This window comes from Asparagus officinalis, chromosome 4, assembly GCF_001876935.1.
Source record: "Asparagus officinalis chromosome 4, Aspof.V1, whole genome shotgun sequence".
Classification (NCBI taxonomy): domain Eukaryota; kingdom Viridiplantae; phylum Streptophyta; class Magnoliopsida; order Asparagales; family Asparagaceae; genus Asparagus; species Asparagus officinalis.
Genome location: NC_033797.1, coordinates 43,236,580 through 43,263,398, shown reverse-complemented (window position 1 = coordinate 43,263,398; position 26,819 = coordinate 43,236,580). Strand labels below are relative to the sequence as shown.

At 37.3% G+C, this 26,819-nt stretch overlaps 2 protein-coding genes across 2 annotated transcripts; one reads left to right on the top strand and one right to left on the bottom strand.

The window, feature by feature from the left end:
- On the top strand, positions 1,604 to 7,224 carry LOC109837319. The gene is made up of 2 exons (XM_020405510.1): positions 1,604 to 2,873; positions 6,805 to 7,224. Exons 1-2 carry the CDS (start codon positions 1,643 to 1,645, stop codon positions 6,921 to 6,923), a joined length of 1,350 nt encoding a protein of 449 aa, XP_020261099.1. The 5' UTR covers positions 1,604 to 1,642; the 3' UTR covers positions 6,924 to 7,224.
- Positions 7,308 to 8,472, bottom strand: LOC109835923 (protein HVA22-like). Its single transcript, XM_020403892.1, has 5 exons — positions 8,272 to 8,472; positions 8,123 to 8,149; positions 7,879 to 8,001; positions 7,609 to 7,753; positions 7,308 to 7,461 (listed from the first exon to the last, which is right to left on the bottom strand). Exons 1-5 carry the CDS (start codon positions 8,316 to 8,318, stop codon positions 7,441 to 7,443), a joined length of 363 nt encoding a protein of 120 aa, XP_020259481.1. The 5' UTR covers positions 8,319 to 8,472; the 3' UTR covers positions 7,308 to 7,440.

Below are 26,819 nucleotides of genomic sequence, written 5' to 3'. Positions count from 1 at the left end.
AATAGAAGTTAATATTTTTATATTAAATTATTTTAAGGCAATTACATACGATGTTGTGTAATATTAGTTTCTAGTATTGCTTGACTAATTATCAAGTAAGAAATTAACCACCAAAAAGCATGAAGGTTTACAAATCCCCACATTAACACTTCATACATCGTCACTCAATACTTAACACGTAATATAAAATTTACAGGAGTTTAGAAATTAGTTTTCTTGTCCAATGATGTTTTTTTCGCAATGTATCAAATCCACAATCCCGCCGGCAGCAAATTTACACCTATTATGCCCACCACCATCTCAGCTAAAATTTGACGACGTTGATATAGACAAATGTTTGATATTAAACTCCAAACTCTCCTGGGTTTGCATATGTAATCTTTAAGGGTGATTATTATTGTCCATATTTGAACTGTTATCCCAAGAGTCATCATAATATATAGCCCAAATTATTTCAAAGAAACTCATTTTCATGTTGTTAATAACGCCGTGCTGAGATTTGGCTCAAGATTCAATTTTCAAAGAAAAATCATAATTTTAGACTTTTTGGTTCAATCGGATAATTATCAATATGTAACTCAAAATTACCAAATAAGTCTTTGAACACACTCAAATATTAATAAAAAAAAGTATTCACAAAAATTTCATCACCAACAAAAGTCGTACCAAAAAGTTATAGGGTCAAAACGGACTCATAAAAAACAAGTTTTGCACTTCCGGATGTTGGAGTTATTTCACTAGATGTCTAAATTGTGTACCACACTTTGAGAACTTGAACCGGACATCAGATCTTCGAATGACAAAACCTCAATTTTAGAAAAATAAAATAGAGACGTCTGAAATCTTGCCCGGACGTCTGAAACTTGAACCAAACGTTTGAATTAATCCAATAACAAGACGTCTGATTATGGATTTTTAGCAAATTTTCTAGATTCTAACTTAGATTTTAGCAGTTATGGATTTGATATTTTCTTACTCAGGCATATTAATTAGACGGAATTAATGATTCTGATGAATGTCATATCCGTGTTGTATCCCAACCGTTTGCATCCTAGTCATCACCTAAATCTTGTAATAACAATAAATAAATCGCAATATGTTGAAAGGGAAAAAGAAAAGTTAAAGAGAGCCAAAAAAAAAAAAAAAAAAAAAAAAGAGACCAGATGGCCAGGTCGATGGTGACAAGCGAGCGACAGGGCGCAGGCGGTGGTGATTCCCTAAGGGCGCGCTAAGTTTCAATGTAATGGCGGTAAGATATACCATTTCACCTCTCTCCCCTCCTCTTCGTCTCCAATGCCATTACCTAGCTCTCTGCCAAACGTAACCCACGCAAAAAATCCTCCGTTTCAATCCCGTCCCCTAAACCTTCATACACCTCAATCAAAACGCCCAAAACCATACCTTTGCCGAGATCTTGAGAGCAAGCCCTCCCCCCCCCCCCCCCCTCTTGCTACCTCCTCCACCTCTTACGAAAGGCCTTCACCTACTTCCTGAGTTGCGGCTGGGGAAGGGAAGGAGAGGACTATACAGTTTCATACAAAAGAGATCAAGAGACCGAGATCTACGCCTTTCCTCTCTCTCAAAGGCCTCTCACCCCCCCCCCAAGATCCCAAGGTGCTTCCTTTGTGGTAGATCTGATCACATGGCCAACAAATGCTCTCTTGGAGACTTCAAATGCTTTGCCTGCAACCTTGTAGGGCATACCTCAGTTAGTTGCCCTAACAAAAAGCAGCCTCCTTTACTCAGCCTCCCCCCTCAGATACCCCCACCACCTCCCCCTCCTCTTTTCCTCCCAAAAGTCTCTCTCCCCCCTTCTGTTAGTTCGAGTCTGGTTGAGTTCTCGAGATTTGCGCACCTTCAGATCAAGTCTGGAAAGCCCTCCTATCCAGATCTGGTGGAGAGCTTGGAGCGCCATCTCAAGGTAGAGAAATGGACCTATGTGATTAGGCAATCCTCGGAGAACTCCTACTTCATCCAGTTCCCGGACGAGGAGACGTTGGATCATGCTTGTTCTAAACCCTTCTTCAACTTGGGTAACTTTGGGGGTATTTTCACCCCCTGGTCAGAGTCTTTTGGCCTTAAAGTGCTTCCGAAATTTTTTTATGTCTGGGTAGAAATTATTGGTCTCCCCATTCATTTATGGGACTCGGAGTTCATTACCAGTATTCTTGTGGACATAGGAGATGTCATTGCTTTCTCCGACGATATCATGCTTAAGAGAGAAGCCCTAGCTTGCAAAGCTATGCTGCATGTTAGGGATCCCTCTGAAATCCCCCAAGAAGTCATATTCAGGTATGAAGCAGAAAATGGAGTTCATATCATGGAAGGATCAGTCAAACTAAGAGTGGTAGGTGAGCCACTGCCAGCGGAAAAAGGAAGAGATCGGGATCTCTTCGAAGTCTTTGTTCGTAAAGAAGGTGCCTCATCCCCTCCTCCCAAAGATCAGCCCCTCCAATGCCCTCGCCAGAGCCACTTGTCTCTATCCCCGAGACCAAATCAGGCCTCCTTAAAAGGAAAAAGCCCAATGTTGGAAGAAGATGGCTCAAATCCTCCTCCTCTCCCCCCATCAGTTCCAGCTCCGCCTGAGCTCATGGCGGTCTCTTTCAAAGGTATTACGATCGACATCTCCAAAGATTCCTGGTTCTCTCTCAAAGCAGCTTTCCCACATCTGGTAGACGTTCCGTCTTTATCCCCAAAAGGAGACTCTGCCATCCAGATCAGCTCCACAGACTCTAAGGACCAGAACTCTTCCTCTGATATTCCCCCTGGTTTCGAACCGGCCAAGAAGAAGTCCAAACGAACCAAGAAAAAAATCTCAAGCAGCAACCCCTCGCACCGGCCTTTCAGGAAACATCTAGCCATGATCAAGAAGGGTAAGCTTTCAGGTATATCTAAACCATACTCCTCTTCCTCTGTTTCCACTCCTCCCATTCCCCCACCGGACCTGGACTCTTTGGAAGAGATTTCAGTGAACTGTGGCATTCTAGCTCCAGTAGATAAGTCTGGTTTGAAGGAGATCCAGAATAGGATGTCTTTAGGGGACCTTCCCCTCTGAGCCCCCTCCCTCCTCATTTCTCTAAGTTGTCTTCTTCCGTTTTATCCATGCGTATAGGATCTTGGAATGTTCGCGGGTTAAACGACCCTGCTAAACGTAGGTTGGTCAGGGAGTGTCTTGCCCTTGCCAAAGTAAACCTGGTCGGTCTTCAGGAATCAAAAATATCAGCCTCCAACCCCTCTTTCCTTAAATCCTTAGGGGGAAACTCTATTACTTCTTGGTTATCTCTTGATGCATTAGACTCGAGGGGGGGTGTTCTCCTGGGATGGAACGATGACATCTTTTCCTGCTCCTCCTCGTCCTCAGACATTTTCTCTGTTACGGCTACCCTCACTCATAAACCTTCAAATTGGAGCTTTGTAGCTACTTCCATCTACGCCCCTTGTGATCCATCTGATAGGGAAGTTTGCTGGTGGGAAATCAGCTCCTCCTCGTCCTCAGACATTTTCTCTGTTACGGCTACCCTCACTCATAAACCTTCAAATTGGAGCTTTGTAGCTACTTCCATCTACGCCCCTTGTGATCCATCTGATAGGGAAGTTTGCTGGTGGGAAATCAAGAGGATTAGAAGTTCTCACGCTTTGCCATGGGTTGTTTTTGGTGACTTCAACATGACCTTGAGTTCAGAGGAAAGAAGTGGTCGTTCCAGCTCCCTTAGAGAAAAATTGCTTATTCAGCGCCTAGCACAGCTCGGCACAAACCGACGAACCAACGAGGCGACGAGATCGACGAATCGCAAACCTTAGATCCCCCCCATCCTTAGCTAGATTGGATAGATTCTTAGTTTCCTTGGACTTTGAAACTAAATTTCCTCAAATGGTCCAGTTTGCTTATCCAGCTCAATGTTCAGATCATTGTCCAGTCTTGTTGGATACCAACTCTCCTGTTGTCCCTCCTCTCTTCAGACTCGAAAAAATGTGGTTATCAATCCCCTCTTTCCTTTCCTTCATTGAATCCAGTTGGGCTTCCTTCTCTCCTAGAGGGGAACAGACCATGTCCCTTCCTGCCAAGCTAAAACTCATTAAGAGGAGAATCAAATGGTGGAAAAGGTTTTGCTTCAGATCCCTCCCCCATCATCTCTCTGATCTCATGTCCCAAATTCACTCTCTTGATGTCTCCGAAGAATCGAGGGACCTTTCCTCTTCAGAGCTCCATCTTAGATCTGATTTAAAGGATCAGGTCCTCTCTCTCGCTAACGCTGAAGAGATAAAATGGAAACAAAGGTCCCGTATTCAGTGGCTTAAAGAAGGGGATAACAACTCAGCCTTCTTTCACAAAGTGGCCTCCTATCACCGCAGAAAAAATTTTATTCCCCATCTCATTATAAATGATTCAATCATCTCCTCTGATAGTGATATTAAGCTATCTTTCCTTTCCTTTTTTTTCTAATCTATACAGCAAACCACCTGCCTCTAGCTTGAGACCCAACTGGAATCTCTTATACCCTTCAGGCCTCCTAGACTTAGCCTCCCTCGATCTCCCCTTCTCCCAACAAGAAATCACTGAAGCAGTTTTTGGCCTTCACCCTGACAAATCCCCAGGACCAGATGGCCTTCCTATTCTCTTTTATCAAAAGTTTTGGCCAGTTATTAAATCTGATGTCTTCGACTTCATTCAAGGTCTATACTCTCACCCCCAGTCTCTCCAAAACATCAACTACTCCCATATCTGCCTCATCCCCAAAAAGGCAGATGCTATTTCCCCCAAAGATTTCCGGCCCATAAGCTTGATCAACAGCTCATGTAAGATATTTTCTAAAGTCCTGTCTAATAGGCTTAGAAAAGTTCTCCACTTGCTTATAGACAACTCTCAATCTGCCTTTCAAGAAGGTAAATCCTCCCTGGATTCTTTTCTGTTAGGCCACGAAATGATAAATTTCTGTTCTTCTGGGAAAAAAGAGGTGTGTGCCATTAAAGTTGATTTTTATAAGGCTTTTGACTGTGTCGACTGGTCCTTTCTCCTTTCCCTTCTTGAAGCCAGAGGCTTTGGCCCCAAATGGTGTTCCTGGATTCACCATATCATTTCATCCTCTAAATCTGCCGTATTGGTCAATGGCTCCCCAACCTCTTTCTTCAAATGCTTCAGGGGTCTCAAGCAAGGAGACCCCCTCTCCCCTCTCCTCTTCCTGCTTGTGACGGATGTCCTCAGTAGGATGCTTAAATGCAGTGCAGATGCAGGTGACCTTTCCGATCTCAAATTGAAAGGTAAACTCAATTCCATCAGATCTATTCAATTTGCGGACGACACCCTGATCTTCTCCAGGGCTAACTCCTCTGATATGGTTACTCTCAAATCCATTCTTTCAATTTTTGCCAGCATTTCAGGGCTTTGTGCTAACCCTCAGAAATCCAATCTGTACTATCTTGGGAAAACCCCTCATAAAGGCAATTTCCTGGCTGATACCCTCAACTGTGCAGTCGGTACCCTCCCTTTCTCTTATCTGGGTCTCCCCCTGAAAAGGGGATCTCTATCCAAAAGAGAGTGGCAACCTCTCCTAGAATCTTTTAAAAAAAAGCTATCTTTATGGAAGAACAAAACTCTTTCAATAGGAGGCAGATTAACATTGCTGAACTCAGTGCTCTCCTCTATTCCCCTTTATTACATGTCTTTCTTCAAGTTGCCGATATGGGTCTCCAAGGCCATTGATAAAATCAGAAGAAATTTCCTCTGGAATGGCAGCCACAGCTTCTCTAGATCCAAGTGCCTCATTAACTGGGGTATAGTATGTAAACCCAAAGTTGAAGGTGGGCTTGGGGTGATTGATATCCCCTCCTTTAATTCAGCCCTCCTCTCCAAATGGATCTGGAAAATTTGGGATAGATCATCATTCCTCAGTGAAGTGTTTTTTTTTATATATTCCAAACATGGAGCTAACCCTTTTGCTAATCATCCGAAGTTGGCACACTCAAGATTTTTCCAGAACCTTCTCTCAGCTCAATCCACTTTCTTCAGCATTGTCAGATGGAATGTCGGTAATGGTACTTCGAGCAGTTTTTGGCATGACAAATGGGCAGCAGCTAACACCCTTAGCAGCCTCTTTCCCCATGCTTACAAGCTTGCCTTCTCGAGTAATTGTAGCATCAGTTCGCAAGGTAGATGGGCATATGGTTCATGGCTTTGGCATCCTATTATTAGAAGGGGATCTTCCCCAAGAGAGAGGGATGATGTTATTCATCTCCACTCCTTCCTAGAACATCTATCTCCAGGTGGCCCATCCGAACAAGACTCCTTATGGTGGCCTCTTCACCCATCGGGCGCTTTCTCTGTAAAATCCCTTTACTCTTTTACTTCTTCAGGGGGTTTTAAATCCCAGTTTTTCAAGTTAATATGGAAATCCAACATTCCCCTTAAGGTAAAAATCCACCTCTGGATCATCTCTAAAGGGAAATTGAATACCAAAGATAATTTGATCAAAAAAGGTTGGAACGGTGATCCAAGTTGTCCATTATGTCATCGGGAGACGGAGTCCCATGACCATTTATTTATACACTGCTCTTTTGCTCGTGAAGTATGGAATCACCTTCTCCCACATTTCCCAGCAAACTGCTGGCCTTTAAACATGGAAAAGCTGCTGTTGCTCTATCAATTACCCAACAGTTGCCTGAATATCAAAACCTTTTGGAAGATCTTGTTGCCTTGTTTCTGTTGGTGGATATGGTTTACAAGGAACTCTTTAATTTTCAGAGATACTCCTCCTAACTCGCTATTAGCTACATCTAATATTGCGAGATTCTCACTTTTCTGGACAGGTGAAGAAGATGACAGGACGGCGAGGAGGCTTCGTAGGGCAGCCCTTAATCTCGGCCTCCAGAACCTAGCGAAGAAGTCTTCCTCAGGGGATGCAGGGGAGAGCCTCCGCAGCAGCTAACATCTGTATCCTGAGTGGCATTCAAGACATGCTTTGTTGACTTTGGGTGTTTTATTTGTTCCCTTTTGGTTAGGGGCTATCAGTGCCTAGCATTTTCAGTCTCTTATCAGTATTGTAGTGTTTTCTATGATCCTTATGAAACGTTGTCTATTTTTGGTTTCCTTTTGCCTTCTTTAGAAGATGGTATCGGTTGGTGTGGTGTGGTAGGTGACGACTATGGTCCGCTCCCTACCCACCTCTCTCACTGATCTCACCATCATCTAGAGAAGAAGTATGTACATTCTTCTATCTTCTATTAATATATTCAAATGAATAGGGTACCTCACCCTGTTTCTCAGGTTCAAAAAAAAAAAAAGTTAAAGAGAGCAAAATTAAGCACGACGGAAAAGGAAAAGATATATGGAACCGTTCACATCTAATTAAAACAAAGAAGACAGATCTAATACAAGCCGACTCTCTCTCTTTTCTTTCCTTTTCCCCACTTTTACATTTATATAAAGATAAAGGATCTTCCACATCACTCAGTCGCATGAGCCTCCTGCAAGTTCCCCACAACGCATCAAAATAAGTAAAATAAATCCTACTAACAAACGAACTATTTGATTGGAAATATAATTAATTAAGAACATTCACTATATTGATTTTTTTTTCTTTATTTATTTAACTTAAATTCGCCATCACGTACCTTAGCATGTTTTCCCATCTTAGCTCCATATTTGTTAAGTAATTGCTCCCTCACAAACTTGTCATAGATGAAGGATGCACCTTTAAACTGAGGGAGAACTAGCCATGCTACAAATGCCACCTTTATTTGGTACCACATAGGTATCCTTCGTTCATCCAAATCAAAATTATAAAATAAAAAAAACATTAAGAACTCATCATAATATATTGTATATATATGCTCCAAAGTCAAAAACATTAGGGACATGATTCTAAGAAATATATAACGTACCAATATAAAATAGGCTCGGCCACCATCTCCGTTAGGGTTATAAAGGAGTACAGGATCCAGTAGGCCAGCCATTGTTCATCGTCAACCTTCGACGGGCTCTCAATGGCGCAGACCGACGCGTACCTGCAGCATAGATCATAATCAATTAAGAAGAAGATGTACGTCTGAAACAAGCAAAATGGAAAAAGGGATTGATCGCTAGGAAATGGAAATCAGTATATGAATATTGGTGGTGGAAACTTACAAGGGGTATAAGAGCATGACCGTAGGCCTGCACATATATATATAATTAGTTAACAATAAGATCACAATTAATGTCACAACAAATAAAATTCAAATAAAAGAGGGTAAAAATCAAGAGGGAAGAGATAGATTTTGGACGTATGTACGTACCCAGCTAGGGAGTTGAGATGGCCGAGGAAATTCCAGAACTCGCCCATGATAAACAATAAGATCTAGTTTGCATCAAATTAAGGTTGTAGGAGAGCAAAGTATGGATATATATTTATAAAGGTAGAGAGAGAGAGAGAGAGAGAGAGAGAGAGAGAGAGGGGAGAAAGGTGTCAAGATTTGAGAGGGAGCTAGCTAGAGCGCATTGGATTCTTAGCTTGGACGTGGCAACCTAGATTAAGCACCGACCAGGCATCAAGCCCAATATATACCACCCCCACAATGGGAGACTTGAACTAAGAGCTTAGTTAGTACTTTAATCTTTGTTGATGATAGATTGGTTAATTAATTAGTTGGTCTCTTAGAGGGTGTTTGTTCCCAATCCTATAATTTTAGGATATGGATTTTATCATGGGATTTGAAATCCATAGGTGTTTTGTTATGGGTTGGGATTTCTAAAATGTTGTTTGTTTCATTAATATTTTGGGATTTGGAATATTACAATTTGTAAAATTTTGTTTGTTTCAAGCTCAAATTGTAGCATTACCAAATACCAAAATTTTATAATATGATCAATATGCTATCTTGGTGAGGTTACCTCCCACAAAAAGACAAAATTGAGATTTATCAAATCCTCTCCAATTGAGAGGCAAGCACACTCGTTTATGGGATTTGTTAAAAATCCTCTCCAATTGAGAGGATTTGACAAATTCTAAAAATTGGACACTTTTTACATTTTTGGGATTCAATATTCTAAAAATTTTCTTAAAACAAACACCATATATGAAGTCCCAAAATACAAAAAAAAAATTACTTTTCGATCGCAAAACTTATAATCTATACCAAATGCCAAAAATTTAAACAAACACCCCCTTAGACAAGCAAACCTTGAGTTGCATGGGCCTGTGTGTTCGGAATTAGCATAGGTTGCTTTGTGCTATGTGCTGCAGGTTTCTTATATAATAAATGGTTTTTATGATATCCATAAAACCCTCAAATTAAGGGTGGGCATGGGCCAAGCCGGGCATGACCCATAAACCTGCTCATTCGGTTTTGGTCCGGGTCGGTTCAGACTCAGGCCAGGGCAGACCTCAGCGGACCGGGCCGGGCCGGGCCAAGAATTTTGTCTCTAGTCCGAGGCTAGACCCAGATCGACCCACGGCCTGCATTGGACTGCTGGGTTGGGTCCAACCCGACCCATGATGATTAGGATCTCTGGTTGGCTCACATTCATTTTTTTGTCCAATCCTTTCCCTTTTCAATTTTTTCTTTTTAAATTTTTTGCTAGATTAATATGTATAGTTTAAACAGGGAACCTGTATTTTACCTTTTTGAAAAGTCTGAAACGTATAAATTTACAATTGGGGATGGAATTATCTCAAAAGACAAAAGATTTTTAATAATTTGAGTGTTTTCGGTAAATTAAAATGATAATAAATATTCATCAAAATGCTAAATAGAACCTAGAAAATCTCTACTACTATAAAACTTACAATTCATATGATGGATGTTGCAATTTTAAATTGAGTTGCTGCTCAAATACATCGGCCAAGAGAGGCCCGGCAAGGTCAGAATGAGCTGAGCCTACTTTTTTATCCACAGGTTTAGAGGGGAACTCAGCCTGGTCTACAACCCATGTATATCATGGGCCGGGTTGGGCCTGATTCACTATGGGTCGGGAGAGGTCTTAACCCAAAGCGGGCTATGTTAGTTTGGCTCACGATTCGAACCGGCCCACGCCCAGTCCAAAATCTTCTTTATTTCTTTTTTTTTAATGAAACTAGTTCGATATATATTAGAACCTCAAATCTTACTATTTCTAAATAAGACCATCAAATTCTTCAAATTGATCCAAAAAAGACCCCATGGATTGTCTCCATCCAAATTCTTTATCTAAGCATGGTTAACTCTTTATCATATATAGTAAATTATAATAATGTACATTGAATTTGTGTAAGAATTCCAAACTCCAACCTAGATCACTTGATACTTTATCGATTTTGTGGTCATTTAGAAAGAACAAAATCAATGCATCTTTGATAGACGAATCAAATACCAATAGAAATCATGTGTAATTTAACCGATCATACATAAATTTTATCTTAGGTGTCATTTTGTACTATTGTCGTATAAATCTCTGTATCAAGTTACTATCAAGTAATATTCTTTAATTCGGTATTCTCCTTGTTTTACTTTCAATAGTAATATTTGAATAATGGTTATAAAATGACAACTCATTTTGCTAAATAAGCTATTAAGAAATAGAGTGTTGAGATTGTGAGATCTACAATTTATTATGTGATTAGAAAGGTGAGCTATATCATATGATCATTTCTTAGTAGTTCATTTAAAAAAACGTGTCGTCACCTCATACTTACTATTTCCATATATGGAGTAAGACCCTCTTCCACAAGAATTTTTTTTTCCCTTCCTTGTCAAAGAAGAAAAAGAAACATATTTCTTAACTGCATTCAATTATAATAAGTTACATTAAAGCCCTATGATTATATCCGTTCTTTTTTGTCTTTTTTAAGTGATTTTTATTTCTAAAACAGACTACCAGCTTACCGGATATATGTCATTCTCATGTAGGGGTGGCAATTTATGACCCAACCCATCAACCCGACCCGACCCGACCCATTTATATTGGGTATGGGTTAAGTTATATGGGTTGGGTCATAAATGGGTCAACCTGAATTTACCCGTTTATTAGATGGGTTGATCTACTGACCCGTCTACTGACCCGTCTAACACTCATCTAACCCGAATTTACCCAAGTGAACCTCTACAGACCCGACTAACCCTTCGTCTCTCTCAAACGAAGCCCTAGATTTCTCTCTCTCCTCTCGAGCGGCGAGGGGCGGCGGGCGGCAGCGATCCTCGAAGCTAAGTTCTCCTCTCTCCATCGGCGAGCGGCAGCGATCCTCGACGAGCGGCGAGGGGCAGCGCTCGAGTTCTCCTCTCTCCATCAAGCAGCCATAGTTCTCTCTCTCTCTCCATCGAACTAGCGGCCACAGATCCTCGACGATCCTCGACGAGCGGCGAGGTACACTCTTAGCTAGGGCTTTTTGATTAATGGCTACAAGCGGCGAGGTACACTCTTAGCTAGGGCTTTTTGATTAATGGCTACAGATCTGCTAATGTTAATGACGTATGATTAATGGCTACAGATTTTTCTGAGTATATCAATTTGAAACTACAGATTTTTCTTAAATTTCAGAATTTATAATTACTAAATAAAGAGTAGGTTTGTTGAAATTACAAGCTAGTTTGAAACAGAAATTTCATCATATTTTTGAAAGTAGGTTTGTTGAAATTAGAGATCACTGATTGTTAGAACTCTCAATCGAACACGAGCCTTGTTGAGATTGAGCTTCTAAGCATCAGGTCAGATTTATCTGTGAATGCAAACCATCAAATTTGGTCTCCTATTTTTGCCCCCTACTGTTTTTTTGCAGTGAAATAGAATCAAATATCTTCATATGTTCCTCTGTAACAACTAGAAGTCAGTAGCATCAACAATCCATTTGTCTCAATAATATGGGGTCTATCAATTCCTTTTTGTGAGGGATATTAGATAAATTAGCTACTAGTGTGTTCTTTATTGCCAATCGAAATCTTTTTTTTCTGCCTAATTCTTTGCAGCTCCCTTAACTATGTTTCTGTCACTATTAACAATGAAACAGATCTATTTCTCCATAGCCAAATCATTAAAAGATTTGTACTTCAAATTCCTGAATGCCTAATATAGTGTGTGAATGCTAGCAGGATTTGCCTTCAAGAGCAACTCTGAAAAGATTTAAGTTTCATGTGCATTTTTGGAAGTTTTTGTAACTCCAGTTCATGGTTTCTGAGCCTTCCATGATTGAACATTGTGTTTTTTCAATGATATACTAATGATATTTATTCTCTCATATATTTTTTATATTTAGGAATTCGACTCGTTTGAAAGCCAAGAAATTATTAGTTCTCAAAAAACCCAATTAGAACTTTTTTTGGATGAACCAAGACTTGACCGTGGTGCTCCACTCAACATTCTTTCATTTTGGAAGACTAATGAGCATAGATACCCCGAGCTCTCTCTATTGGCAAGGGACATAAAGGTGGTTCCTATTTCTACGGTTGCTTCGGAGAGTACTTTCAGTGTAGGTGGGAGAATCCTTAACCAATACCGTAGCACTCTTAAGCCTAACAATGTGGAGGCTTTACTCTGTGATTTCACTCCGATCTATGAATGGCATCTGAAGGAGAAAGAAAAGAAGAAGCAGATGACCTCAGAAGTAAGTACTACCATCAATTGTATAGCCCTTTGAAGATTTTTGTGGGTTCATTTCAATAAGGAGCGTGATTGAAAATGGTCTATCAGTACGAACATGGTTTGTTCTAACTTAAATGTCTGAATAATATTGTAGATATTCCCTTTTTTCTTAAATTAAAAAAAATGAAGTATCTGTTTAGTAGTCTAGAACACTTGCTTTTTTCGCCAAAGTTCTTGGAATTGTGTTTGGGTGGTCAACTGCATATTTTGATATAGTTAGTTCAACAGTTCTGCATATCTTCAGGAATGCTTATGTTAATGTTTTGTTCTCTTACATGTCATGCTTCAGTATTTTCTCTTTCTTTCCTTGGAACACAAATAAAAATGAAAAGTTCATGATTATGATTCATTTATTTACCGTTTCCTACAGTTTTTTATTTGCTTAAAGATAATGATGTTGGTCATATTAGATGTTTCATGTACTACATTGTTTCCCTCATCCAATGCACACATTGTTTCGTTAAAGAAAACCTGACACTCAACATTGCTACTGTATCATGTACTCGGTTTGTAATCATTAAGCTTACTTCAACTTTCTCAACTGTTGCCTTCTTCATGCGGATAACCATCACTCAGCCTTTGTCTATGAACCTCAAATCAGCCTATATGTTGGTTTCACTTTGAGATAATGTTATTTCCCTAACCATTACATGTTCCTCATAATAATAATAATAACTGGTTTTTGTTAATGAAATGAATGCTAAACTGGTAATTATGTTGTAAAACTTGTACTTTTCATGAAACTTAGCTGTATATTAAATTACTTGATCATGTCAAATGACATCCAGAATGGTTCATATAAACTAGGTGACAATCATTCAGCTAATATATATTCTTATGATTGTATATTAAATTTCCCTCTGTCCATTTCTTCTTTTGTTGAGATACTGAATGTTGTTTAGGGTAGCAATAGGTAATAACAAAGTGTTTGTATTCTGATTAAATTTCCAACTGAATCCTGATACACATTATTTTTCCTTTTATTTAGAAGTTAGACTGGTTGATTGTTTCTCATTTGTATAGTTTAATTTGTGATCAAAGTGTTTGTGTTTGGATTGGACACTTTGATGTTAGTTTAACAGTGAAACAAGTTGAATCTCTTCGTATGCCTGTTCTTGACTCCTGAGAGTTTTTGTGTCAGGTTATACAGATGAGATTTTAGTTAGATAAATGCACAAGTACTACGTGTATGAGAAAATTCCACTTACTTTCATGACCATTTCATTACAAGTTCAATGTCCTTCACACACATGTTGTAAGTTTGTAGCATTTTCCAACGGTGCATCAACCATTCTGCTTCATTCAGAAGCGCATTACTGTTTTCTTTTTCCTTGTTTAAGTTCCTTCAGCTTCACGTACCGCTAAAACTTTTGTAACGTGCAGGTCATCGCTATTTCATTGAGGTATTATTCTGGCCATTCATCTCTAATTTGAGGTATGTAATCAATAGTTTACCTTTTTGGTAGCATATTCTAGGAATACTGAAATTACACCAAGTTCTGATATTCTCAGCTTTCAATTTTACTTTCTTGTGCTGTTTCCCTCTTTATCAAATTATTTTTGAATAATTTGCAGTTCTTATTCATGAAGTATCTCGGCTATGAAAAGTCAAAGCGTGATGAAGAAAGAATTAAACACGTCAAGAAGAAAGCAATAGAATATGCAGAGAGCTTGAAATGAACCTGTTTGTGAAATTGGATTTGTTGCAGAGAGCTTGAAATGAATCTGTTTGTGAACCTGTATAACATTCTAATGGGAGTAATCTTGCTCCAATTTTTTTTGATGCGTATGTATGTAGAATGACATTGTAGTCATTCAATATTTTGAAAGAATTTCACTTAAAAGAGTACAATATCTATGCCTGGTTTTGTTTCTGTTTCATTTTTTTATGATGGTTTGTTTATTATTTTGTTTATCTCCAAATGTGCATAGGTCAGAAATTTGTAGTGAACCTTTATAAACATATCAGAAATAGTAACCTGGTTTCTGTGTGCGTAAGTCACTTAAAAGAGTACAATAGAATTTGCAAGTTTCTATTACAACCACACTACATGTTTAGTATTCTTTACCATTTGGGTTTATATGGATCGGGTCGGGTAACCTGTTTAATAAACGGGTTGGATTGCATTGACCCATTTATTAAACGGGTCGGGTCGGGTCACACTTATACGGGTCGGGTCAAATTTTATATGGGTCGGGTCAGGTCAGGTCGACTCGTTTGCCACCCAATCTCATGTATGCGATGATCTCTCACAAATGGAACTCCCTTGTTATTGGTTATTGGTTATTTAGGATTATGATAAGGGCTAGGATTTCAAAATCAAAATTCCAATCCAACTCTATACACTCCAGTGCAAAGATTCTAAGAAAATGTCCATGTTAAATTTGGAGGATTATAATCTTCTTCCTAGGATTTTCTCTCTCCCCTTCATTTAAAGAGTCCATATTTATCATGTCTTAAATATTATATATATATATATATATATATATTTTTAGTTATTTAATATACTTTATATTAAATATATTTAATTTAAATACCTTTTAATCGGATTTTGAAATATATTCAATAAATAAAAATGTAAATTACTAATATTATTTAATATATAGTATTTTTTTAATAATTTTTAATTTAAATAATTATTATTAAATATTTAATAGTCTAATATTTTTGATATTAAATGTATTAATGATTTATCATATTTTAATTAAATAAAATAATTTATTAAATATAAAATGTGTACTTCATATCTACATTAATTTATATTATTTATTTAGTTATTTAATATTTATTTATATAAAATGTGTACTTAATACAAAATGTGCACTAAATAATTTATATTATTTAGTTAGAAAATAAGTAATATTAAATAATATTTAATATGTTAAATAATAAAAATATTAGATATTAAATAATTAACTATTTATATTTAATGTTTGACAAAATTTCTACTAATTTAGTGTTTATATAAATATACAAATTATTAGTAAAATTTCAATTTTAAATTTTAATCATAAAAAATTATTAATTAAATAATAATTATTTTTCTAATAGAATAATAGCTGCGCTTGTTAATAATTATTTAAGACTTAGTCCAAAAATCCATTCAAAAGTTTAAAAATCCTTCTAAAAAGCCCAAGATTTTAACCAAAATATCCTAGTCCTAATCTTAAACCTAGAATATAGGATTCTTGGACAATAACCCTAGTCTTACAAATAATCCCAAATGAATAACACTCCCCATAAAAGTCATTCTTCTTGAGATTTTAGGATAAACTTTGAACCGAAATAGGGAATTCTCTCTTCTCAGGTCTCAGGGGTGAACTCAAGGGGGCTAAAGGATTCCTTCCGGGATCCCTTCATGTATTGTGACTATCAACCATGAATATTTCTTTTAATGATAACATTTACAAAACTATGTTAATCAATTATTAAAGGGTTTTGTGAAAATAGTACCATAACTAATTTTATTAGGGAAAACTATCATAAACTATAAATAATAATAATAATCCGATACTATGACAAAACTATATGATAGCTTTATGATATCAAGTTTGGTAAGAAATATTCATCACTCAATTTTACAAAAATCTTATGGATGTGAATCGGATAACATAACTTTTTTATTTCACTAAACCCCCTGATTGTTGAGATGTCTCATGAATGTTAGATCTGAATATCTGAGATCTAATCCATAAAACCATGATTAATTCAAAGAGAATAAACAACAACAATGAGAGCGAAGCTTATAACTGAATCCATTGTTTGGATTTGCACGGATCTGAATTAGAGTTTGATCTTCTAATCTTGAGGGTCACTCCTTTAGAATCTCTTTAGATGGGGATTAAGAGAATAAAGAATGTAACCCTAGATTAGGGACCATAACCCCTTTTTATAGTTGTTGTATTTTTATAATTTGACCCATCATCAAAATATAATTACAACCTGGTATCCGTACATTTAGCCCATGACATATTTAAATACTCATTGACCCAATTACCTGATTGATCACTTTATGCGTGTCAACTGAAAGATAGCAACACACACTGATATAACATATGTGCCCACAAATAGATTTAATTAGATTTAAATCCAATAATCTCCCACTTGGGCACCATATGTTTCCTTAAAGTGTGTATAACCTTATGAGCTCAAAAAATTGCTATCATAGATAAGGGTATTTTCAAACAATCTCGTCCATTGACAATATCAATATAGGATCAAAGCGGCCTTCGTCACATTTATCGCGAGTCGACCCATCAATGGTTACATATACCAATATAATCAAACGACATAGATCAATCATGGATGTGCAGCATGAAAATTACATGCAATGTGATCAGTACATATCTATTTTTAACTGGTCCTACTTTAAACTTTAGTGAGGTCAACCTCAACATTATGTACCAGAGTGTATGAACTAAAAAACTTTATTCTGATCAGACAATACAACCTAACATAAAACATCACAATTACAAACTCCCACTAAATCATGATATCCTCAAATAATATCATACCCATATGAGCAGTATGCTCATGAAAGACCTTAGGTGGTAATCCTTTAGTAAGAGGATCAGCTATCATGGAGTTTGTCCTAATGTACTCTATGGATATCTGTCCACTCTGTACCCTTTCTTTCACAACTAGGAACTTAATGTCAATATGTTTTGACTTAGTTGAGCTCCTGTTGTTATTAGAATACATTACTGTAGATTTATTGTCATAATATAACCTTAGTGGTATTTCCACATTTTCTAGAATGTACAGTCCTATGACAAAATTTCGCAGTCATATTCCCTGATTGGATGCCTCATAGCAAGCTACAACTTCTGCTGTCATAGTGGAAGAAGCTATGAGTGTTTGTTTAACACTTTTCCATGATATAGCTCCTCCTGCTAACTTATAAATGTAGCCTGATGTAGACTTTCTGCTATCTTGGTATCCAGCAAAATCAGAGTTCGAATACCCAATGACCTCCAACTGTTCTGATTTTCTGTATGTGAGCATATAATCTTTTGTTTTTTGAAGATACCCCATAACCCTTTTAACTGCTATCCAATGATCCATATCAAGGTTGCTTAAGTATCTGCCTAACATCCTAACAATGTACGCATTATCCGGACGCGTATATACCTGAGCATACATTAGACTTCCTACAGCCGAAGGATAAGGAATCTTCTGCATTTCCTAAATTTCAAGGTTGCCTTTAGGACACTGATTGAGACTGAACTTGCCTCCTTTAGCAACATGGGTGTCTTCTGGTCTGCAGTCTTGCATGCCAAACCTTTTAAGTACTTTATCGATATAGCACTTTTGTGATAATCCAAGTATACCTCGAGAACGATCTCAATGTATCTGGATTCTTAATATAAATAGGTGTCCCCAAGATCTTTCATCTCAAAATTATTTGATAGAAATTTCTTGGTTTCGTGCAACATGCTTATATCATTAGTGGCAAGCAATATGTCATCAACATACAGAACCAGAAAAATAAACTTACTCCCACTGAACTTGGGATATACACAGTCATCAACAATATTCATCTCAAAACCGAACGAGATAATTATTTGTTGAAACTTGTAATACCATTGACGAGGAGCTTGCTTGAATCCATAGATGGATTTCCTTAATTTACAAACCATATTCTTTAGGTCTCTTGACACAAAGTTTTCTGGTTACACCATATAAATCATCTCATCAATATCGCCATTGAGAAATACATTCTTAACATCCATCTGATGTAACTCAAGATCATAATTAGCAACAAGTGTCATGATTGTTCTGAAGGGGTCTTTCGATGAAACCGGAGAGAAAGTCTCTGTATAATCAATGCCTTCATTTTGAGTAAAACCTTTAGCTACAAGACGTGCCTTATACCTCTCCACATTACCGTTTGCATCCCGCTTGGTTTTAAAAATCCATTTACAATCAATTAGTTTTGCACCTTCTGGCAATGGGACAAGTTCCCAAACCTTATTGTCTTGCATAAACTTGTACTCTTCATTCATGGCATCAATCCAATATTGAGAGTTAGAACTTTTCATGGCCTGAGAGAAGTTAATTGGATCATCTTCTAACATTCCATTACTTTCCTCATGTTCGTGGAGAAATACAATATAATCACCCAAAATAGTATTTCTCCTTTCTCTCGTGGATCTCCTTAATGGCACTGGTTCTTGAGGTTGTTGAGTTTGTTGTGGATCTCCTTAATGGCACTGGTTCTTGAGGTTGTTGAGTTTGTTCTTCTGGAATAGGGAGTTGTTCAATATTGTCATCTTGAGTGGTTCTTGAGGTTGTTGAGTTTGTTCTTCTGGAATAGGGAGTTGTTCAATATTGTCATCTTGAGGTTCCAGATTTACTTCTTGAGCAACAATAAGTATAGGAACTGAATATTGTCAAAAGTAACTGTATGGATTGGTCTGAAGCCAATTCCTCCTCAAAAGCAATGTCTCTAACCTTATTTCTCCCCCCAAACTCAACATCCTCAAAGAATATTACAGTTCCCGTCTCAAAAATATTCTTGAGTATGGGATCATAAAACTTATAGCCCATAGAGCGTTCAGAATACCCAATAAAGTAGCTGCTAACTGTTTTGGAGTCTAATTTCTTTTCATTTGGCCTATATGACCTTGCCTCAGCTGGACATCCCCAAATATATAAATGCTTTAAACTGGGCTTTTGACCAGTCCAAAGCTCATAAGGTGTTTTAGTAACTCCTTTACTTGGTACTCTATTCAGAATGTAAGTTGTTGTCTTTAGTGCTTCTACCCAGAGTAACTCTGGTAAAGAAGAATGAGCAATCATACTTCTTACAATATCCTTAAGAGTCATGTTTCGTCTTTCAGCTACACCATTCATGTTAGGTGAACCCGGCATGGTGTACTGTGGGACGATACCGCATTTCGTCTTTCAGCTACACCATTCATGTTAGGTGAACCCGGCATGGTGTACTGTGGGACGATACCGCATTCCTCTAGGTATCTAGCAAATGGTCCTGTTAGGTGAACCCGGCATGGTGTACTGTGGGACGATACCGCATTCCTCTAGGTATCTAGCAAATGGTCCTAAACGTTGTTTACCTGAACCATCATATCTGCCATAGTACTCACTACCACGATCAGATCAAACGGTTTTAATTCTTTTGTTGAGTTGATTCTTAACTTCAACTTTATAAGCTTTGAACATGTCCAGAGACTCAAATTTCTCATGAATGAGATATAGGTATCCATAACGTGAGTAATCGTCTATGAATGATATAAAATATTATTGACTATTCCAAGATGCCGTAGGGAATGGCCCCCAAATATCTGTATGTATCAATTCTAAGACGTCTGAAGATCTTTTGGTACCTAATCTCTTAATTTTGGTCTATTTTCCCTTGATACATTCAACACATATGTCGAAGTCTGAAAAATTAAGGGAATCCAAAATGCTATCAGGCACAAGACGCTCAACTCTACCTTTTGAGATATGACCCAAACGCTTATGTCATAATGTCGCTGAATTCTCCTTATTTAATTTACGCTTAGTACCACGTGATTCCACATGCAAGGATTCATTATAAGAAGCAAATGTATCCAGCAAATATAGGTTGTCATAAATACTCAAGTATTCAGTTCCCACAATATTTGAATTAAAAGATAAACTGAATTAACTGTTTTCGAATAAACAATGATAACCTAATTTGTTCAATACAGAAACAGAAACCAAATTCCGACTAAAAGACGGTACTACAAAAGTATCTTTTAAGTACAAATAAGAACCAGTTCCTAATAGCAACCTAAAATGTCCAATTGCTTCCACATCTACCGATTGACCATCGCCCACAAAGATGTGTCTTTCAACATCACTTGGCTTTCGGTAGCTCAAACAACCCTGTATAGAAACACTTATGTGAGTAGTAGCACCATAGTCTAACTACCAAGTGTTTCTAGGTAACTAAAACTAAATTAACCTCAGAACAGACCAAAGTAAGGAACATACCCTTATTAGCACGCCAAGCGTGATATTTTGTACAATCCTTCTTTATGTGTCCGGGCTTGTTACAGAAGAAACAACACTGATTATCCTTATGTTGTTTCTTCTGAACTGAACCCTTAGCAGCTTCATTATCATTCTTTCTTTTATTGCTCTTATCCTTAGAGGCATAAGCCAAATGAGCACTTTCTGTCTTATCTTGCTTTAACATGTCTTCTTCTTACACACAGTATGAAATAAGCTCATTTAGAGTCAATTTCTCCTTTTGGCAGTTATAACTGACCTTGAACTGACTGAACTGTGCGAGAAGAGACAACAAAACCAGATGTACCAATAACTCATCACAAAGATCGAGTTTAAGTGCCTTAAGTTTTGAAGCAATATGAGACATTTTCATACTGTACTCACTGATATTTCATTTGCCCTTATACTTCATTGAAATCAAGCGAGCTAAAAGCGTACTTGTTACTACCTTATCATTTTTCGTAAAACGCTTCTCAATTTCTGCAATGAAATCTTTAGCCTTAGTAATCCCTTCGGATTCTATGCCCCTGAAGGCTTCTGGAACGCCGCGCTTAATGATTACTAAACTCATGCGATTTGAATGCTCTTATTTCTCATACTCCTTCTTAACATCAGGAGAGGTATCCGCATTGAGAGGTTAGAGTTGCTCAGTTCTTAATGCAAGGTCTAGATCCATGCAGCCAAGAACAATTAATTTGTTCTCTTTCCAAACCTTGAAATTTCTCTCATTGAGCATGAGAATTGAGTTGATGTTAGCAGAAATTATTACAGCAGATGCATTAGCTGAAATAAATAAAAGATACTCACATTATTAATCGTAATCAATAAAATTCAAATAATAACAAATCACATCTCAAGATATATGGCACAACATTAATATCAAGTCTTTGGACAGTAATATTAACTTGTTAGTGATATATTGTTGTAATGATCAAACATTGATAATAAATCATGTCAAATAATGAAACTATCTTTGGATCGATTCATTATTCACATGTAAACCTTATAATTGTTGGATCGATTCATTATTCACATGTAAACCTTATAATTGTCACATGTTTATCATCGCAGATGTGTATGCAGTCTAAATAAATATTAATGTAAACCTTATAATTGTCACATGTTTATCATCGCAGATGTGTATGCAGTCTAAATAAATATTAACATTCTTTTGGGCTGATTAAATATTTACACGAAAGCATACACACAAACATCTCACATTCCTCATTAACAATCTACATAAGAGAGGTTATTTTGGTAACTTCTTGTTTCAATTAAACAATTAGAGTGAGAGACAACCTTAATACATTAGTATCATAATATTTAAATTAAATAATTAATTAACTACCAAATTAAATTTAAATTAAATTAAATTAAATTAAATTTTCATAGCTTAAATAGTGCCTCATTTCTTAATTAGTTAAATTAAGCATACTAAAATTGGGCCCAAAACCAAATAGAGTTAAGTGGGCTGTGCCCTAACTCAAATTGTCTACAGCCTTCTTCTTTTACCCGACGAAAAAGAAGAACAGTAGAATGAACGCAAGGTTCATTTGAGAACGAACACGGGGTTCGTGAAGTGAGCAAGAGACTTGCCTGAGGATGAACGCGGGGTTCGACATGAGATCGAACGCGATGTTCGAATTGAGAACGAACGTGAGGTTCGACTTGAGAACGAACGCGAGGTTCGACTTGAGAACGAACGTGAGGTTCGACTTGAGAACGAACGCAGGTTCGACTTGAGAACGAACGCAGGATTCGTTTAAAGCTTTCAAGCCTCGCCAAAAAATTAAGGTAACCACCTCCTTAATTTCCGCACGTTTTCACGCGCACAAACTCCTTGAGGTTTTAATCTGAAACCGCCGCCGCCATTGTTCCCGCACCCAAAGGTCAAAACCTTAGGGTTTCCTGACGTCGCCATCACCGTCGGAGTCGAGAGCGAGGCCGCCAGCGACACTTCGCCGGCGAGGAGCACGGGGACCGACGACCAAACAAAAATAGATCCAAAAAATTCCTCGATTTTATTTCAAAACTAGATCTAGAATCGGAAAAACAAAGGATGACTTCTTGATCCAGATCCCAAAAAAGTCAAAGAAAAAACCAAAAATTTTTAAAACTTTACTGTTCAAGGAACTTTACTGTTCACGAAATTTTACTGTTCATCCGTGAACAGTTCTGAGAAAAACCAGAGATTTAAGATAAAAAAACCCAATTTTAAAACTTAAACCCCTAAGTATTAATCACGGGTGGCTCTGATACCATTTGTTAGATCTGAATATCTGAGATCTAATCCATAAAACCATGATTAATTCAAAGAGAATAAACAACAACAATGAGAGTGGAAGCTTATACCTAAATGCATTGTTTGGATTTGCACGGATCTGAATTAGGGTTTGATCTTCTAATCTTGAGGGTCTCTCCTTTAGAATCTCTTTAGATGGGGATTAAAAGAATAGAGAATGTAACCCTAGATTAGGGACCATAACCCCTTATTTATAGTTGTTGTACTTTTATAATTTGGTCCCCCATTAAATTATAATTACAACCTGGTATCCGCAAATTTAGCCCATGACATATTTAAATACTCATTGACCCAATTATCTGATTGATCACTTTATGTGTGTCAACTAAAAGATAACAACACACACTGATATAACATATGTGCCCACAAATAGATTTAATTAGATTTAAATCCAACAACGAAACCCCACTGAATAATAAACTTTTTTCACCCTACCTATAATTGGCAAATAATTAAATTTTTTTCTTTGGAGAAAAGCTATAGTGTCTCCGACTGGCAAATGACTAAGGACCAGCTTGGTAGTGATAGAGCTTATTATAAGTTGTTTATATAAGCAACTTATAGAACCAACTTATATAAGCTGTTAAAAATAACCGCTTATGTAATCATATATCATAAGCCGCTTTCCAAAAGAAGCCAAGACGTTTGGTAAAATTGTGCTTAAAAACACAATAAGTGAAAATGATCAGATCGTAACTTTAGATGCCTATTTATGGTAGTAAAAAATATTTCTTTAGGACCAACCTAAAGGGTGTATGTGGTAATATTGTTAGAAGGCCATGTTATACACAGTATAAAAACTACAGAAAACATAAACTATTTTATAAAGTATCCTAAAATTGTTTCTTAAAGTGGACACTTAGTGGCTTGTTTGGATAGAGGGGCATATGTGAGAAGGGAAGATATAGAAACCTATTCACTCGCTTCGGACAGTTTTTAGAGTAAAAGTGTTCTCTGTCATTCTTCATTCCCCCCAAGTTGGGGTGGAATCTAAGGGAGGGTAATTCCCTTACGTTCCATTATGTTCTCTCCCTTATATGCCCTTAACTTTCCATACTTCTAGCAAAATCCAAACATGCCCTAAAACCAGCAATTGTTATAATAAGCAGGAAAAAATGAATATTTATCAAATATCATTATCGACTTATTCTTAAAAAAATTATAAGTAAAAGGAATCTAAAAGAGAAATACCAATCTAAGCCTACATTAGAGAAAAAAAGAATTCTCTTTAAAATATTTTAGTTATTTATCAATTACACGTGGAGTCCCGGATTTCAAGTTCAAGAAGGAAATGCTGCGTGTCGTACGTGATCACTTCGGTGCATTGCGCACGCCACTCATTTACTTTCTTCGGAATGTCAATATCAAGTCAAAATAGAACAATTTTCTCTAGAAAAAAAAGTTTAAATAGAACAATGACATGTCACTTTCAACGAGTATACAGCTACACTTTTCACTCTTGGCAACTAGATGAATGTTAGAGATTCGAAGCAATCAATCGAACTCGTGCCCTTTCGGATCTTGTGCTAAGAGTTTAGCAAATAACTCGTACCCTTCCGGATCTTGTGCTAAGAGTTTAGCAAATAGGAAAATCAACGCAAAAAAAAAAAATTACAGGAAAGATATACTGAAAAAACACACCAGATTTAACGAGGTTCGGTAACGTGTCTACGTCCTCGGGAGCCACACCACACAATTCTTTGATTAATTGAAGAAGATTATAATGTCCACAAATAGTTTTTTATCTCTCTGAGATCTCTCTTAAAGAATCATCTCAAAACCCTCTTTTTCTCGTGTTCTACAAACCCTAAACTTATTAGGTATATATAGTATCCCAACCCAAAACATAATCTCAATCGAATCAGGAAACTAAAAATCCCGACATCGGTCGACCGACCAGAGTGTCAATTTTACAGGGTCTGCTCGTGCACATTTTCGGTCGACCGGAGTCCTCGTGTCGGTCGACCGGCCAGAGCTCTATTCTAGGGTTGGATTTCTACACGGTTTTCAGTTGACTGGACCATTCCCGTCGGTCGACCGGCCAGAGCGAGCTTCTTACGCTCGTTTCCTACAGGCGTGGCGGTCGACCGGACTAGGTTTTTCCAGTTTTCTTCATTGATTTGATTCCAGGCTTGGGTCTCGACGCCCAAGACCAACAATGAATGGGAACAAGGGAAAACTTTTCCTAAAAATCTTTTGAAATTTTTGAATCCATTAAAAGCCTCGACCTTTCACTTCATTAAAGAAAAGTGTTCACATTGAAGCCATCAACTATCAAACTGGTTGTGTAGGAAATTGGATATTCATACAAGTGAATGAATGCTGGCATTATGACAACCAGCAGAATGTAGCTGTGGGGATAGTCCTCTAACTGTTGACACTAATAAATGCGTAGCATCTTTCATCAATGAGAAACATCTTTTCAATTATATTTTTAGATGGTCGACATTATGAGCGAACCTCATGTGCAACAAGGCCCTAAAAAAAATTCCATAATTTTAGAACAGGCTAAATGAATCATACTCTTTTACATAGTTCTTTTGAGGGTGATTTCATGACTCCTTCCCCAAGTCGTTAACATGTACTTCTCTTAATAGTTTCTAACGAGATTATTTTAGGTCTATCTCTACTCTTCTTTCTTCATTAATTATACATTTATTACTTCTTTCACGTTACACGTGATCAAACCATCACAAACGAAACGCTTCCATCATTTTTCCCCCCCTCAATAGAAATAAACCTCTTTAACTTTTAATAAGACACGTTTATCATCTCAACTCTTAGTTTAATTCACTTGTTCATCGCAACATTCTAATTTATTTTACACTAAATTTTTTGCACGTATGCTTTTAGCTGACCAACATTTTCATCCTTAAAACGTTACGGAAACAGTTAGAAAAATCAGCGACAAGCAAGATGCTAAACAACGCAAATAGTACCAAATGGGTACCATCTCCAGGTTGTACGTAAGGCTTTGATGCCTTAACGCAGATACTAAAACGTGTTCCCTGATAAATCAGAAGAAATGTCGTTGAGCATTTAAGGCTCCCACCTCAAAAGAGAAAAGCTCTGATTGGTTGTTTGCTCTCTAATTTAGGTTCATTAAATGAATGCTGCTATATTTAGCTGATCAGGTAAAGTATAGCTGAACTATAATTGTCAAAAGTCTTATACGATCAAAAGAATTGTCAAGAGCAATTCATGATTCAATTTTATTACCACACCTAAACACGAAAGGTATCCGATGGTCGGATCCAATCATTTAGGACATTCAAAGCTTTAGCTTTCAGAAAATGTCTTGAAACTTATGTTGAAACTTAAAGGGTTCAGAAGATAGTTCATACGACAGCATGTATGAAGCATCACGGTATTAATTAATTATGCAGACACCTTCTGATGGCCCTCATTACCATATAATATGTACGCGGGTGTGCACTATATATATATATACTATATATATATATATATATATATATATACTATATTTATATATATATAAAGCGACTGAACTTAGTTATTTCTTCAAGTCACATGCTCAATCAAATGGTAGCTTAGAATCCGAATCCAATCTGAATTTCGACTGTTACACATGTTAACCCGCTAAACCAATCAACTATGCGAATCGGGTTTTCATCAGTACGTACGGATACAAATACGAATACACACGAAATCGGATCTGACACGACCGACCCAGAATACCAATCTCACACACCCCATACACCTGTCGATAAACCAAACCCAGACCAATGCGAAAAATGTAGGCAAACTACAAATTCAGTTGCAGAAAGTTCAAAAAGAGTGCAAACTGGACAGTGGACGCATCTGCATCGCTAGGAGGTGCAACTTGCACCACCCCCTCATCCAATGCCCATAAACCTCCCTACCTACTCCTATTAATTCTTCATTAAGTACAACCCCCCAAAACAGACACC